This window comes from Populus euphratica, unplaced genomic scaffold (assembly GCF_000495115.2).
Source record: "Populus euphratica unplaced genomic scaffold, PopEup_1.0 scaffold55.1, whole genome shotgun sequence".
NCBI lineage: Eukaryota > Viridiplantae > Streptophyta > Magnoliopsida > Malpighiales > Salicaceae > Populus > Populus euphratica.
In genome coordinates, this window is record NW_011499921.1 from 658555 (window position 1) to 674613 (window position 16059).

The window sequence follows — 16059 nt, forward strand, 5'->3', positions numbered from 1 at the left end:
AACAAAACAGAACTCATATTACATATTCCTTATGGCAGCACACACACACACATATATATAAGATTATGGTGTTCATATCATATGTCATTAGCATAATGAGGTGCTCTAAACCATTTCTAATTAAAAACTATAGCCATTTAAAAGAATAAAATTACAGAACAATAAATATTTATTTTTTTAAAATGTTTTCTCTTACATTTCTCAAGAATCTTGAAATCAAACCCCTTACTTCTAAATGAGTTCGTTAGAATTGATTTCAGAGTTTGATGTCATTCTAAATAAATCTTATAATCTGTAAAATTAAAAAATAAAACAGAAATCATATTAGATATTCCTAATGGCAGCATATATATATATATATAAGATTATGGTGTTCATATCATAATTTAACATATACATTAACAAAATTCAAATGGATTGTTCATAAGTATAATAATATTATTAAATGAGCTTGTCAATTGATTAAAGCTAAAAATCGAAAATGTTCAAAGGCTTATGATTATCATGTACTGTATTTTATGTCCTAAAGTCATTGCATGGCCCACTGAATTAGGGCTTAGATACATAATGACCGACGAGGCACCTTCGCCGGAAGCACATAAAGCCGTGTTTGGTCCCACATGAAGAGGATATTTGATATCTGTTTTTTAAATATTTTTTATTTGAAAATATAAAATATATAAATTAATATATATTTTTTTATTTTTCATTATTTTTATATTAATACATCAATATAAAAAAATAAAAAACTAACTGTAAAAAAAATTAAATTTTACCCAACCCTTTTAAAACACAATACCAAACAAGGGCGAAACGTTTGATAATATCCGGCAATAATTAAGGGGTTGTTTGGAAAGGTTACAGCATCTGTTTTTAATGTGTTTTAAAAATATGTTTTATCAAAAAAATAAATAAAAATAGAATCACAGAAATCTTACGTCTTAAGCAAAAACTAAATAAAAAACGACAGAACTCATTTGTGTATATATATAATAATAATTAAACTAGCTGTCTTCTCTCTCTCTCGTGGAGCAGGTATTTTGTTAATTGTTTGATAATTCCTTATCCCCTACCTTTTCTTCTTTTTGAAATTCAAGATTTCATTTCTTCTTTTGCTATATTATCTAACAGAAACAATCTCTCTACAGTTATAATTATTGATCTGATCTCTGTTATTCTTATTCAAAATAAGAAATCATGTCGATGATCGATTCCTTCTTCAACAAAGGCTTTAAAGCCGCTAAATGGTAATTGATTTTTATCTTCCTCTATTTTGTTTTTCTCTTTTTTGGATTTGGATTTTGTTTGGTTTCTGAGAAAATGACGATATTAGTAATAAGAAAATTCAAAATCTAACCTTGATGAAATTCAATGTACAATCTATTTTGAATTTGTTGTTCTTTGGATAAATTAAAGAAATATGGACTGCTCAAAACTCTTCTTTTTTCATATTTTACTGGTTATTAGCAAAAAAAAAAAAAAAAGTTATCAATTAAGGATTTGGGTATTTGTCTCTTGTGCTGTAGGTATTTTGTTTATTCGAAAGTGAATAGAATTCATCGAGAATTTGGAGTGTTCTTACTTTTTTTTGAGTTGTTTTGATTAAATGCTATGATTACTTACTGTTTTTGGGGTTTGAAGTTTTGATGAGGATTGTTGTTTTTTCAACTTGTTTTGCTTGTATACAGTAAAACCCTGTTGAAGTTGACGATACCTCGGATAAAGTTGTTGAGGAACAGGAGAGAGATTCAGATGAAGCATATGCGTCGAGACATTGCTAAGCTTCTTGAAACTGGTCAAGAAGCTACCGCTCGCATCCGGGTTTGCTACTTTCTTATTAATATCATCTTTTATAGTGTGAACTAGCTTTGCTGTTCTTAGTCTTTTTAAGGTACCTGCAGAAGGAATGATGTTACGGTGTTGTTGATATTTCCATTTCAGGTAGAACACATAATAAGAGAGGAGAATATGATGGCTGCTCAAGAGATCATTGAATTATTCTGTGAGCTTATTTCTGTGCGCCTCCCGATTATTGAAACACAAAGGTTATTCCTCGCATTACATTATCTGTCTTGCACCATGTTTATTTCTCCTGGTTTGTTAATTCACTTTCCCTTTGGATTCTTGTCTTTTTTATGGCGCCTTTTGCAATTAGTGACTGGAAACTAACAGGGATAAATTTAGATGGTTTGTTTTCGTTAATATTTGATGTGCTGAACTAGAGATATCTCCATCTGCACATGAATTTTATAGGTTTGTTAACAGTGCATCATAGCTATGAAAGTTTCGTAGGTATTATTGCTTGTGTTTTCTTGAAGTAGCAGGCTTAAAAAAAAAACTGCGGACCTTCCCTGAAAACCAGAGAACCAAAAGGCTGAGGAAATGGAAGGTGGAAGAGCTAGTCATTGAACAAACTACTGATATTCATATCTATACATGCAAAAAGACTAGAGAAGCACAAACTTGGGATGGTTTTTAATGTTTTAACCTTTCTTAAGTTTTAACATACTACATCATAATGATGGATGTTTTTTTACTCCTCTAGGCTGCCCGGCTCTAACTCTGGAGAGTTGCCATTTCTTGGTCTAGGAAGAAATCGTGATTACTTTCTCGACTTGTTTTGGCTATAGCAGTGCCAGTCAATGATCTTTTATATTTTTTCTTTACCTTAGAAACTCCAGACCGTTGTCTAAATGTGGCATTTGACATAATTGTTTAAGATTAAGATTGTGAACTCTTAAAAGTGAGAATCAGGTCAAACCTGCAAGATAAAAAATTAGGAGGTTCATTGATGACTGTTATCTTATAGTTGCTATGAAATGTTAATTGTGAATTGGCAGAGGCATCATGGTCGTGGGATATCTTAAAATCAGTCAATACTATGATAGGTTTGCAGACAGTATAGTTACTAAGTGCCTCTTATAAATCCCCAAGTTGGATCTGATCTGACCAGTTATCGTCTTCATGTAGGAGTTCCAATGAAGCTGGGGAATCAATTTGTTTATGTTTCCTATCCTGTCAATATTTCTTTATGGTTATACAATTTCATGAATTTCAACATCTGTGTGTCGCTCTGCTATTTTATTTGCTTAATCGAGCATGTAATAAATTTATACCTATGTGAAATGTGTTGAAGAATCTCCGTAGGTACTTGGAGTAAGAACTCCACTCATTTTCTTAGGTTGTATTTTTCAAATGTCATTTTTTCCTTTTTCAGGGAATGTCCTCTAGACTTGAAAGAAGCAATATCCAGTGTTTGTTTTGCGGCTCCAAGATGTGCGGATCTACCTGAGCTACAGCAGGTTCAAATCCTATTTGCTTCCAAATATGGAAAGGAATTTGTAGCTGCTGCAACTGAGCTTATGCCATCTTGTGGTGTCAATCGTCAGGTTTTTGGGATTTCTATCTTATGCCTTAATTTATTTCTCGCAACAAGTTCCTTCTGCTTATGCCTCTTTTCTTCTGACATTTTTCCTATAAATTGAAATCCTGCAGTTAATAGAACTCTTATCAGTTCGGGCACCTTCACCTGAAAAAAAACTGAAGCTTCTGAAGGAAATTGCTGAAGAGCATGAGTTGGACTGGGACCCAGCTGCATCTGAAACTGAGCTCTTAAAAAAGCACGAAGACTTGTTGGTAAGTAGTTTGGTGCAACTGCCTTGATTCTTGTTATCTTTCCATGTCTTATGTGTGTTCTCTCCTTGTCAGAATGGTCCAACACATATCACTGATCCAACACCCGTTGCTGGTCCAACACATATCAGTATGTTGCCTCTTCCAAAAGAGAAGCATGATGAAGTGCTGAATTCTCCAGATCATGCTGAGCATGAGCAGCCTAATTCCGATACAGATTTCGACCCATTAGATTTTCCTGAAGTTCCTAAGGTCTCACCTTGGCTAAGTGCAAATTCTGCCTTGGCACCAGAAATAGCTCCACCTGCACAAGCTGCTCTACACCCTGACATTGATCATGAGTCATCAAATCACTCCGTGACTCACAAAGATCTATCACAAGAACCTCATTTTGAACAGGGTGATGTGATTGAAAATAAGTCAGTGGCTACCAGGGATGAAATTTCAAGCACTGCAGTCAGTGACAGGGAAGAAAAACAGTTTCTTCCTTTCATTTGTCCCCCTTCACTATCTTCTGAATCGTTTTCAGCAATACCAAGCACTTCGCCACCCTCTGCATCGAGGACCGAAAGTGAGGCCAATTTGGATTTGCAGAGTGTTTCAGCTGCTGTGCAGGGCACTGTGGAGACTGCTAAACATGCAGCAATACCGAGCACTTCACCACCCTCTGTAATGAGGACCAGAACCGAGGCTAATGTGGATCTTCAGGATGTTTTAGCTGCAGCACATGCTGCTGCCGAGTCTGCTGAGCGTGCGGCAGCAGCGGCTCGCTCAGCAGCAACTCTTGCACAGGCAAGGATCAGTGAGCTAACCAAGAAAAACAGTGAGAAGTTCCCTGAGGATGATAACCCGTTTTTTGTGGATACTTCTGATCATTCAGCCTCTACTGAAAGGCCACACTTTGTTCACCAACAATCTTTTGGTGACCCAGGTAGTGTTCCGAACAATGTAGACTCCCATCGACCTCATAAAGACCACCAGGCATCAGAGTTGTTGGATATTCCTTCCTTTGAGAAACTTGAAGTGTATTATGATTCTCCTCGTAGTGATCATGTTGTTGAGCAAGGGTCTGTTAGTCACCAGCCACAGAGATTGCCTTCAATGGATGATGAGCCATACTTCTCATACCCAAATTTGTTCACATCACAAAACTCAAATCTCGGATCTGGTGCACAATCTGCTACAGATCATTCCCGTTCCACATATGACCTTTAAGTTGAGTCCTGTGCATTGGTTATGTGGTGAGTTGATTGACTGCTACGTAGTTTATCGATGCAAATATGGTATGAGCCGTTTTTATTGTTATTTGTAGAGTGTGAGATTATTAGTCGTAGTGGTGTCAATTCCCTAGAGTCGTTTCTGCAATCATGTTCAGTGAGGTTTATAATAAGGAAATTTCAATTACTTGATGTATTTGAGAAGCCATCTCAGACAAGTTATATATTTTGTGTTCGTCAAGTTTAGGATTTATGTACAGAAACCGTATGATGTTGCAGGTAATGAATTCATATTTCCTTGAATTTTGACACAATTTTGAGAATGTCATCCAGTAAAGAGTGCAAAGATGTAACAAAACCTTATGCCTGTGTTCACTGGTTTTGATTTGCAATTATTTGGAAAAGTATGATTTATGCAGACAAAATACAGAAGTTTCAAAATATGGAACTTATCTTTATTTTTTTGTCTTACACTTACTATGCAACCAAACACATTACAGATTAATTTTTTAGATAAAAAGCATTGAAATTAAATCAAGTGCTGATCATTTGGACAACCGTCCATAAAATGCGGGTGACGTAAGTTGAAAAGACAAATTATGCATCCTTCCACATCATAACCAAAAAAAAAAAGGTGCGAATTTTGGTTTGTTTATACCATTTGCATGCTTATGGAAAAGAATGTTAGTAACGATTGCTCAAGGTCCTTATAAACCAAAAGATTATGATTTTCAAATAAAAAGTTAGTTAACTCGAGTTAATAGGTAGAATTTATAGTCTAGATTATAAAATTAAAATAATTTTATAAAATATTTTTTAAAAAAATCATGAAATTATTTTTTAAAAAAAATAATATTGAACGATGAAAAAAAAAAAGAAGTTGATTCCATTAACTTCTTAAATCCATAACTTGAATCATTCATCATATATGAAAAAATTATAAAGTTCAATTCTCAACAAATTAAATACTAAATGATGAAATTAAAAATAACAAATCAATTATATAAAAGGATCTAAAATATAAAATATAAAATAAAATAAAGAGAATTAAAATAATAAATAAATTAGAGAGAACAAATTTTTGATTGAAGGGTTAAATTGAAAAAAATAACAAAAAAACAAAAAACATAACCAAATTATATAGAAAAACATTACACCATAAACTTGGATTGAAGGATAAAGTTAAAAATCATCAAAACTTTTATAATAGAACCAAAAAAAAAAAATAGAAATCTAAAGAAAAAGTAAATTAAAAAAAACAATTTAAATGATAAATTAGAATTGAAAGATTAAATTAAAAAAAAAATTCTAACAAAATAGTCAAAAACAAAAATTATAAATTAAAATAATAAGGGTTGAAGTTGAAATATTGATATTTAAAGAGAACCAACTTGTATTTTTCAGGCTAGAAAAGATAAAATAAAATAAAAACATTGATTGACAACAAATCACTTTGTCGCTATTAACATGCACCGTATTAGAAGAAAAAGAATATGACAATACATCCACATACACATAAATGAGCATTTTATGTCACTGGAAGGCTTCGTGCTCGTTATTCAGAGTGCGTAAGTGTCTCTTACATGTTGACGCATGCTAACAGGTTTTTTTGATTAATTAATTTTTAATTGAATTAAAACCTAAAATGCCATTGATTATCCCAATAATTACAAGAAAAAAAATAAAGGAAAGGACCAATAGGCCTTTGAACCTATGATTTAATTTTTTTATTTAAAGAATATACTTGTCAATTTACTATACATTAATAAATGAAAAGATATTTATTCATTTTTTTTCCAGTTTTATAATGTTTTTATTTTAGGGGTGGTTAGGTTATTTTACTTTTTTAAAAATAAAAATACAATTATATACCTGTATAATCCTTTAATAATTAATGCACAGTTCGAAAAGATCTACATACTCCTAACACAAAAACAATTAGATTCAATTTTAGCATTTTTATATAAATTTTATGAAAATAAATAATTAATTGGTTGGTATTACTTCATATTATCTGGCATAATAATACAATAATTATCGAAATTTGGAGTTTTTTTTCTTTCTTTCAAAAGAGCACAATTAAAAAGTGCGTAAAATAGCATATTTAATTAGAAAAATAAAATAGTTTAGTTGTAATCTTTCCCCAATTAAATTTTAAATTGTTTTATTTTACTATCTTTTTTCGACAGAGCTGCATTGAAAAAAAAAAAAAGTCTCAGAAATGGGAAGAAGGCAGGGCACATGTGGGGGCATTTAAGTCTTCTGCTTCGCATGAGGAAGTGATGTCGCGAGGTAGTCTAGAATCCCACATCGAGGAAAAACAAGAAGGGACACAAGGCATGCGGGCATAAATGAGAAGGCCTCAACAACTATACACATACTTACCTGGACGGGATCAATGGGTGATCCTGAAGGCTCATGGTCTAGGTCTGTGACCTCCATTGCACGCTGGAGGGGTGCTGGCCTAAGGTCTCCCCAAGAGGGAGAGCCTACGTCAAAATTTGTGGCAGAGGGGGCTGCGCCAGTCGCGGCCCTTATCCAATTCTAGTTCAAAATTGGCTTCACAAGCTTCCCAAGGTTACTGATCAGCTTCATACAATTCGTAAAACCTCGGCAACCCTGTTGTTAATGTGGCTTCACAAGGTTACTGATCTGAAACCCAAAGTTGATACAAGATCAGCTTCATACAATTAGTAAAACCTCGGCAACCCTGTTGTTAATGTTTAGTCGATGTCCAAAGTTGATGAAATTAGAGTGATTGACGCATGGGTTAAACAGATAGTCCATGGAGTTCGGTTTCCTCGATCAACAATAATTAATTTGAACTGAGCATGCAGGCAGCAGACAAAGATTGAACTGCACAGGCCGCATCTAAATGTCATTGACTCGAAATGCCGGCAGATGACAAATTGCAGTTCAACAAAGAGACTTGTATGCACAGAAGGTAATGAATAGAATAATGCATGCTGGACTTACACGAGCTTAAAATCAGGATACATTCATCAAATCAGAAGAAAAAAAAAGGGAAGTATTCTCTTCTCTTGTAAATGTGCTAGGGTCACCTCGGACCAGATAATTCGACTGCATGTAGATTTTCTGTGGAGTCAACAATCCAGTCAGAACTAGGATGAGGAGCTAATTCCACCTCCTGACGTAGAACTTCAACCTTTTGCCATTCATCCCATCTCTCTGCCAAACCATCACCTTCAAGCATTCTCACCACATCCGACATCTTAGGCCGCTCCATTGGGGAGCCTTGGGTGCAGAGCAGGGCAACCTGGATTAGTTGCTCCACCTCAGCTTCCACATATTTGTTTTGGAGATCAGGATCGACTAGCATTTCTAGCTTTTTCTCCTTGAGAAGTCCTTTTACCTGAGACAGTATCAAGTGCATCAGGTACATGAACAGACAAAACTACACAATACCTCGACAAAAACATAAATAAAATAAGAGCACAGTGAAATGTGCATACCCAATCAAGTAACATGACATCGTCATCATTTGCCAGCCGGGCAAGGTCAAAAGCCCTCTGTCCAGTGATTAGCTCCAGAAGCATGATTCCATACCCAAAAACATCAGTTTTCTCAGATGATTTACCAGTAGATAGGTACTCTGGAGCAATATGTCCTATTGTACCACGGACAGCAGTGGTGACATGAGTATCCTTGTAGTCCATCAATTTTGCGAGCCCAAAATCCCCAACAACAGCCTCGAATTCCTCATCCAACAAAATATTTGCAGCTTTAACATCCCGATGAATAATCTTTGGGTCACAATGATCATGCAAATAAGATAAACCCCTTGCAGATCCCAATGCAATTCGCTTTCGTGTTGGCCAATCTAGAGGCGGCTGTGAAGGTGGGCGTTCTACAAACATACATCCATGGAATGGTTAAGACAACGCTATAATGGCGGGCACAAAATGTAGTATCGAAAGGCACAAAGACTGATCGACCTATCTGATTATCAAAATAAATTGTGCCAAGGCAGTTAAAATATCAAAGATAAATGCCACTGATGGCAAGCTTTACCCCTCAAACATGAAGCAACACTTCCATTAGCCATGTAGGGATAAACAAGCAGTCTTTCAGTTGGTGTCATGCAAAAGCCACGTAAGCGGAGGAGATTCCGATGCACAGCCATGCTTATCATCTCTACTTCTGTTTGAAACTGCAACTCTCCTCCAGGTGTACGCTCTTCTTTAAGTCTTTTTACAGCCACCAAGGAGCCATCTGCTAGACGACCTTTGTAAACCTTACCAAACCCCCCTCTACCCAGAATATTTTTGTTGCTAAAGGTATCCGTTGCAACTTGTAATTCTCGCAGAGAAAACCTTTTAAGCTGTCCTAGATGAACTTCAGGATCCTCTTCAGCTGCAAAGGAATATAAACATACTTAATCAAACCATCCTACAAGTCTAAAATCTGTTTTCAGTTAATACACTAACCAGGCACATCAAAGAAGAATTCTTGAGGTTTCCTCCGACGCCACCAAGCAAATGCCAATGCTGGGGCAGCAAACAGTAAGGCTGCACCAGCAGCAACTCCTCCAGCAATTGCTCCAGTGGCACTATTCCCTCCTGAAGTTACATGCAAAAAAAAAAGCCCAAAATTAGCACAACAAGATATCAAATTCTAGACAAACTATTCACTTGTAAACCAAATATCGATCAAAAGTTAATCAAGTCAGACAATACATTTCATTTTCACTGATTATTAACAATAACATTAAGAAATGGTAGTTCTGCCCATGGCAGGTGAAACCTTGATGCCTTTGCAGACAAAAGAGATGAAGCTTCCAACTGGTTTTCCATTACATACTTGCCCACAAATAGAAAACTAAATCAAGGAAAGTGAAAAACAAGAGATAAAAAATTATGGTTTCTTTAGGTGATGGAATTGGCAGTGTAAAACATGTTTTAGACAACAATATCCATATCAGATGATAAATTTCATAAAATATCACTGCATTAATCAAATGGGTTTTATAATCACAATTAAATCAATTTCAATTAATTTAAAACCTACAAGTTAAAATGTGTAGCAGTATATTTTTGTCTAAGTAATGTTATATCATGTATTAAATATTCCGGCCAGAGCACAACACGAGAAATGAACAGGAAAAAAAAAACCTTCACATTGATACAGACCATGCAGACACAAAATTCAGGAGTATTTTTAGCAGTATACATAACTTGGACCGCGCAACAGCTCACATTGACCATGAAATGCTAGAACAATGAACTTTGAGCATAAAAATCCCAGGTCCAGTTCACATGCCAAGAATGATGACCAAGCACGCTGAAGGGTTAAGAAAATACTACAATGGGAGAGCATGCTCTACACCTTTTTAAGTTCAAACTAAAAACAAATGGCAGATTACCTGGTGAAGAAATTGGAGGTGGTGGGACAAATGGAGGAGGGGGAGAAAATGGAGGAGACCCTGGGCAGGGATGACCAGTAACTGGTCCACACAGATCCAAGTTGTTAGCAAAACTGAAAGGGAAAACGAAGCTTTTCAGAAGAGATTTCAAAACCAGTCAATTATAGACAGGTAGTGCTCTGATGATAATCAAACCTTATGGGGGTGAATAGTGAAAAGGAACCATTATCTGGAACCACTCCAGAGAGGTGGTTGTTTGAAAGATCCCTGCATTTCAAAATGAAAAAAAATAAGTAAAAATCTTAGTCATGTATCGCAAATGATTACTTTGAAAGAGCAAGAGATAATTCTTCATGACAGGTAGAAAATAACTTGGCACTCACAGTACTTGAAGAGCTGAGATATTAGTCAATGACATTGGAATTGGCCCCGTCAAACTATTGTTATTAAGCCGACTATCCTTGCACCAAACACGCCAAAAATACATAAATAAACAAGATATAAAATCAATCAAGAGAAGCAACTCGCATTAGCATCATAAACATATACCATAAAAGTCTATTAAGGTCAAGGATATAAAAGCCATGTGAAATAATGAATTTGCACGATTGATTGGGCATGCAAGTGCAGATGCAGGTTAACAGCACTTGTGTGCATGTCTAACATGAAGCAAATGCAATTTTTCATTTGATGACTCCTAAGATAATGGCTACAGCTCAGAGATTCTGGCAGTTCAACAGAACCAAGAGCCAACTAATAACTTCATTTTGTTTTCTTTTGCAGTGTAATAGCTCAAATGACCATTCAATCAAAAATTAGTCCTCCTACAACAATGTACACATAACAGAAAGCATGGCTGGTAATGGATAGGAATAAAGAATAGATAGGATATAACGACAATTTGGAAACTACACAATAAACATTGAGACTGACTATTATAGGAGCATACTTACAGGAATCGCAATTTTGACAGCTTGCCCAAAGTGTCTGGAATGGGACCAGTAAAACTATTCAAGTAGAGATCCAAGCTCACCAGGGCAGTCAAATTTCCAAGATCACTTGGAATTGGTCCGCTTATGTTATTACTGTAGAGTTCCCTGTAGCAATAATTTGGCTTGGTGAATGATGCAAGGAAAAATTAAAAATAAGGGAAGATGCATCAATGACAGATTCATGAAACAAGATTTAACAAACTGCTACGGGTCATTTTCCATAACTAGCAGGATATCCTTTTTCATCTGTTCAAGACAAAATACATCATTGCTAAATTTGCTTGAAACAGTATCCAAATAGATATTTTGCACCTTTTACCAAACAATTCTCCGGGTCTTGATCCACATGAGATGATGTTATATTACACTATCTAATTTACATACACCCAACTATAACATCGAGGCATGGAGCTAATGCAAGATCTAGGATGAATATCACAATGTAGTCATTTAATCTTGTTCTGCTAGATCAAGCAGCAGAAACAGTGCCACAAGTTTTTGATACATCTTCTAAACAAATTTTCAGTCGTGGAATACATTTGGCCACATTCAATCTCACTGACCAAAGCTAAAAGCAAACAGTTTCATGCCAGAAAAGCATTAAATACTTTTCCTGAGACCTTAGCACATGCTATTGAGGCTTTCCTATGCTCAAAGATGAGCATCAGTACATGTAAGATTGTTCCATGAAAATCTCAAGGGGCCCTAGCTAGGTACAATGCTAAGATTTTTGGGATTGCAGCCATGGAGAAACAGGGCTTGAGTCTTGGGAACAAGCACTTCCAGCAAAATGCTAAAATAGTCTCCAACTTCTTCCTCCCAGGATACCACTTCAGTGGAACAATACCCATGAAATGCCTTCTTTTTTTCTTCTTTATAACAAGATAGCATTTCACTCATTGTGAATGGAGTTATAATTAAGTGATGGGTCATCCAATACACATAACAGGGGCTCAGAACATAAAACATTTCTTACTTTCTGCTGACTTGCAATAGGAAATAAGAGTTTCCCTCAACCAGACAGCTGACTACATGTGCGTTAGATTTAGTTAGACCACTGGAAATGCTAACATAATTGGAAATATCCAATTCTTTCACAGTTCATTGTTCTGTCTCATGGGCTCCATAGTTCTAGTGAAAAATCTTTGGTTGCAACAGTCTGTCAAGAGAGCACCATCATCTGCATGGTTGGAAGTGAGAAAAACATCTGCTAACATAAACAATCTAGATAATACTTCCAAAATCATTTCCCACTTGGAAAAGTATTGAGAGCAATATCTCATGCTGCTCTCTTCTTCTTTTTTGTCATCACATCTCCCATCCTTATAATGTAACCTCTTTAGGAGAATTAGCCCTGGCAGAGAATGCCATCAAACCTTTCCAATTGACCTATGAACTTTCATCCAACCCATATGTCTGACATGAACTAGATCCTTTTCTACCCCGGTGAGGATATAATAACACAATATCTTCAAAAGCAAATGAAGCACTTGTTACTAATGTCATTCAAGAATCTTATTTTAACTCGGAAAATAATTGCTAAAGTGTCCAACATGGAAATACGTCAACACTTAAATGTATATGCACTAATTCCAAAATAATATTTTTCCAGAAAGAAGAAATAAACTTTTTGATGATTTCAGAAAAATATATTTCTGGGGAATCAACATTATTCATTTTGACAAAGAAATGAATGCTTGAGAGCATTTATTTGTGTCTCCAAATACAACTGGATCTGTAATATTGCACTTCAAAATCCCCTTTACAAGAGCAAGAGAACTGGTGCAGTGCACAAATGTATTCAAAATCATATAGCAGGACTTACAAGTATTGCAAGTTCTTAAGCAGGCCAAGCTGAGGAACAAGCTGACCAGATAAAGCAGCATTTCCAAGATCACTGTGCAATTAAGAAGAAATATCACAGCCTGTATTCCTCAGGAATGCTTAAGTAAGCTACTACATTTGTAACAAGTTACATCATAAACTTGTTCTTGAGGAACACCAAAAGGGCAAGAAGCTTACACTCTTATAACACTATTATCATTGTTACAGGTGACATGAAACCACGTGCATGGGTTGACAAGGGTAGGATCCCAACTCTGCAGGACATTGTTTGGGTCGTTCAAATTGCTCCTCAGGCTATGCAAAGCATCACCTGTTTTCAAGCAAGCAAACCAGTTAAGTTAGGGGTTGACAACTGATAACAATACACTAGTTAAGGCACATTATATACAGAGATAAGTCAATGAGGTATAGGAACAATGAGGCTGACCCTTGCCTCAGGCATTTCATCTATAAACATGAAAGAAGAAGAAAAAAGAGATTTTTTTTCTCAAAAAAGAAGAAGAAAGCGCAGGGTTCAAGGCAGAAATGCATCAAATGTGCAAGACAGGAATCATCTCACAGCAACCATCCATTCATTATCTAATGTATATGGAAGGACATACATCCACAACAAAATGTATCTCAAAGCAAGTACAGATTCTGAAAGCATTTAATAAATACCTCTAGATATATGAATTTTAAAGTGGAGAACAAAAAGGCAATGTCTCAATAGGCAAATTCTCAGGTACACAAAGCCATTTCAACTATCATCTTAATTCTAAAAAGTGACGAACAGTAAAAACTAACATAGAATCTTTAACTCTTGAGCTTAAAGATCAACAACCTTTACCTCAAATTTAAATCACACATTCAAATTCACCATCATAAGCAATAAATTGAAGAATTCAATGAGATCACCAGTACCCATTATCAAAGTACTTTACTCGACCACAGAAACTCATCCTTCACTCACCAGACAATTAATGAAAGCAAAAACAAAAACCCATTTTCACAAATCAGCAACTATAGCAAACAAAAAAAACCGAGATCAAACTCAAATTTTCCAAAAAAGAGAAAACAAACAAAACCACTGTACCAAAAAACCAATAAATGAGTGCAGAAACAACACACCTTCCATATTACCCAGAACCAGCCATACTGGATGCAGCAGCAACGCCAAGATCAACAGCCACACAAAAAGAAAGTCCCCAACTTTCCTCTCCATAACCCACCAAAGCTCTTGAATTTAATCTCTCAAGCTCCTCAGATCCAAACAACAACAAACCAAAACCCAACTCACCATTACATAGGCAACCAAAAATTAAAAAATAAGACCCACAAAACCCCTAACATTCCATTTTCTCTTTCATCTCCGTGACAACAACAAAAACACTCACAACCCCACCATTTTTCTCCCTCTAGAAACTACCATGATGTCTCACACCCCATTATACCTCACTTCAAAAAGGTCACAACTTTATGACAAGACCACAAAACCCACCACAAAATACACAACAACAATTACCAAGTCCAAAAATTTCAAAGCATTTTCGGTTCACTACCACTTCACTTTCTTTTTCGTAATAATAGTAACTAAAGATGAAAGGAATAAAAAAAAAAGAATAAAAAATGAAGCCCTCCTTTTCAGCTTAATGAGTGAAAGTGTGCGCTTATCTATGTTTATTTATTACACCTCCTTTTCTTCTCTTTTTTTAATGGTTTCCTCTTAAGAGGAGAGAGATGTTCCGTTGCCCGGACAGGGAGCTGAAGGTACCCGTTGCCCGAACGCAGTCAAAAACAGCCTTCGCGCTATATCGTGGAAAGTGACGTGACCCCCAAAAACACCGTTTTTCTGTCAATACATTTTCTTGGGGTAAGGTATAAATTTGTCCTTGTGCTATTAAAGTGGTAAGGCTTCGGTCCTTAAACAAGAAATTAATTATGTTTTAAGGACATATAATTCTACTAATTTCTAATTACCTTTGCATTAGTCATCATAATTACTTGATTTATTAGCCCATCAACCTCAATGGTTTTATCCACATCATAAATTTCAATACCTTAACCTTGATTAGATTGTAAAACCTTTGATCAAGTAAATTGGCCCTCGGAAATTTAATTTAAGAGTAAACAAGATTTTCAAAGCAAGCGACATTAATCATGCAAGGGTTTAGAGCAACTGTAAAATTGCATCCCTTTCACCTAATCAGAGATTATTATACATTAATGAACATATTTACCAACACCAACATCAACACCAACAACATGCGCATGATCAATAAACATGAACCCAAACATAAGTATTGTCGGAAAAGAAAAGGTATGATTTTGTACTCCGAACATCTACGAAGCGGGTTGCGTCTATGTATATCCACAGACTCGAATGATGGAATTTTTTGTGGAGGGACCAAACATTCAGTTCCTTAATAATTGGGGGATAGATTTACACCTTTGTACAATGTTTTGGTTTGGACATGTCAAATATTCGGTCCAAAGGGTGTGATAAAGGCATGAAAGATGGTATCTTTGGTATAATAGCGATGTGTGCCCGTGTGTGTGTTTTATTTAAATAAAAAACAAAGCGTCGTCATTTCCGTTTGAAGGGGTATATTTTTTCTAAAAGAAACCGGCCTGTTCTATAACGGATTACGTCTTTTGATAGAACAGAACAGCCTGTGTACGTCCTTTGTGTTCTTGACTGATTTTTGTTTTATTAAATTATATTTTTGAATATAAATAACTCAACTAATTTTATAAATTTTAAAATTAATAATTATATAATTTTCAAATGATTCTGATATTTATAAAACTTAAATTAATAATTTTTAAAAAATAAACTTAAAATTTAACCAATTAAACTATATCTTATTGTTTCTTGAATAATTTTCTTTCTTGTTAAGCAAAAAGAAGACACAAAAGAAGTAGGGTTACGAAGAGGGTGTCGGCCTACAAGGGAGTTCTCAGCGCTGTACTTAGATCTTCAGTTCTTTTAAATTTGTGGGGGCACTAT

The 16059-nt window shown here is 35.4% G+C and overlaps 2 protein-coding genes across 3 annotated transcripts; one reads left to right on the forward strand and one right to left on the reverse strand.

Annotated features, from left to right (window-relative positions):
* The first annotated feature begins 981 nt into the window (after positions 1-981).
* Positions 982-5208, forward strand: LOC105135154 (IST1 homolog). Of its 2 annotated transcripts, XM_011039896.1 has the most exons (7): positions 982-1035; positions 1149-1247; positions 1689-1821; positions 1942-2045; positions 3218-3389; positions 3496-3636; positions 3709-5208. In XM_011039896.1, exons 2-7 carry the CDS (start codon positions 1198-1200, stop codon positions 4846-4848), a joined length of 1740 nt encoding a protein of 579 aa, XP_011038198.1. In that variant the 5' UTR covers positions 982-1035; positions 1149-1197; the 3' UTR covers positions 4849-5208. The 2 variants fall into 2 exon arrangements, with proteins under 2 accessions (XP_011038198.1, XP_011038197.1); XM_011039895.1 differs by lacking the exon at positions 982-1035 and having other exon boundaries at positions 1042-1247.
* A 2490-nt stretch (positions 5209-7698) lies between these two features.
* On the reverse strand, positions 7699-14769 carry LOC105135155 (somatic embryogenesis receptor kinase 2). Its single transcript, XM_011039897.1, has 11 exons — positions 14181-14769; positions 13248-13380; positions 13051-13122; positions 11187-11330; positions 10617-10688; positions 10429-10500; positions 10234-10346; positions 9299-9430; positions 8883-9224; positions 8324-8718; positions 7699-8223 (listed from the first exon to the last, which is right to left on the reverse strand). Exons 1-11 carry the CDS (start codon positions 14272-14274, stop codon positions 7909-7911), a joined length of 1884 nt encoding a protein of 627 aa, XP_011038199.1. The 5' UTR covers positions 14275-14769; the 3' UTR covers positions 7699-7908.
* Positions 14770-16059: the final 1290 nt, after the last annotated feature.

Bases quoted from the DNA above. Each gene is read 5' to 3' on its own strand.
- LOC105135154 (XM_011039896.1), top strand. From the start codon at position 1,198: ATGTCGATGATCGATTCCTTCTTCAACAAAGGCTTTAAAGCCGCTAAA. The intron at 1,248-1,688 runs GTAATTGATTTT...GCTTGTATACAG, and splicing joins GGCTTTAAAGCCGCTAAATG to TAAAACCCTGTTGAAGTTGA. The intron at 3,390-3,495 runs GTTTTTGGGATT...GAAATCCTGCAG, and splicing joins CTTGTGGTGTCAATCGTCAG to TTAATAGAACTCTTATCAGT.
- LOC105135155 (XM_011039897.1), bottom strand. From the start codon at position 14,274: ATGGAGAGGAAAGTTGGGGACTTTCTTTTTGTGTGGCTGTTGATCTTG. The intron at 10,689-11,186 runs GTAAGTATGCTC...GTGCAAGGATAG, and splicing joins CTGTCAAAATTGCGATTCCT to TCGGCTTAATAACAATAGTT. The intron at 8,224-8,323 runs GTATGCACATTT...ATACTGTCTCAG, and splicing joins ATGTCATGTTACTTGATTGG to GTAAAAGGACTTCTCAAGGA.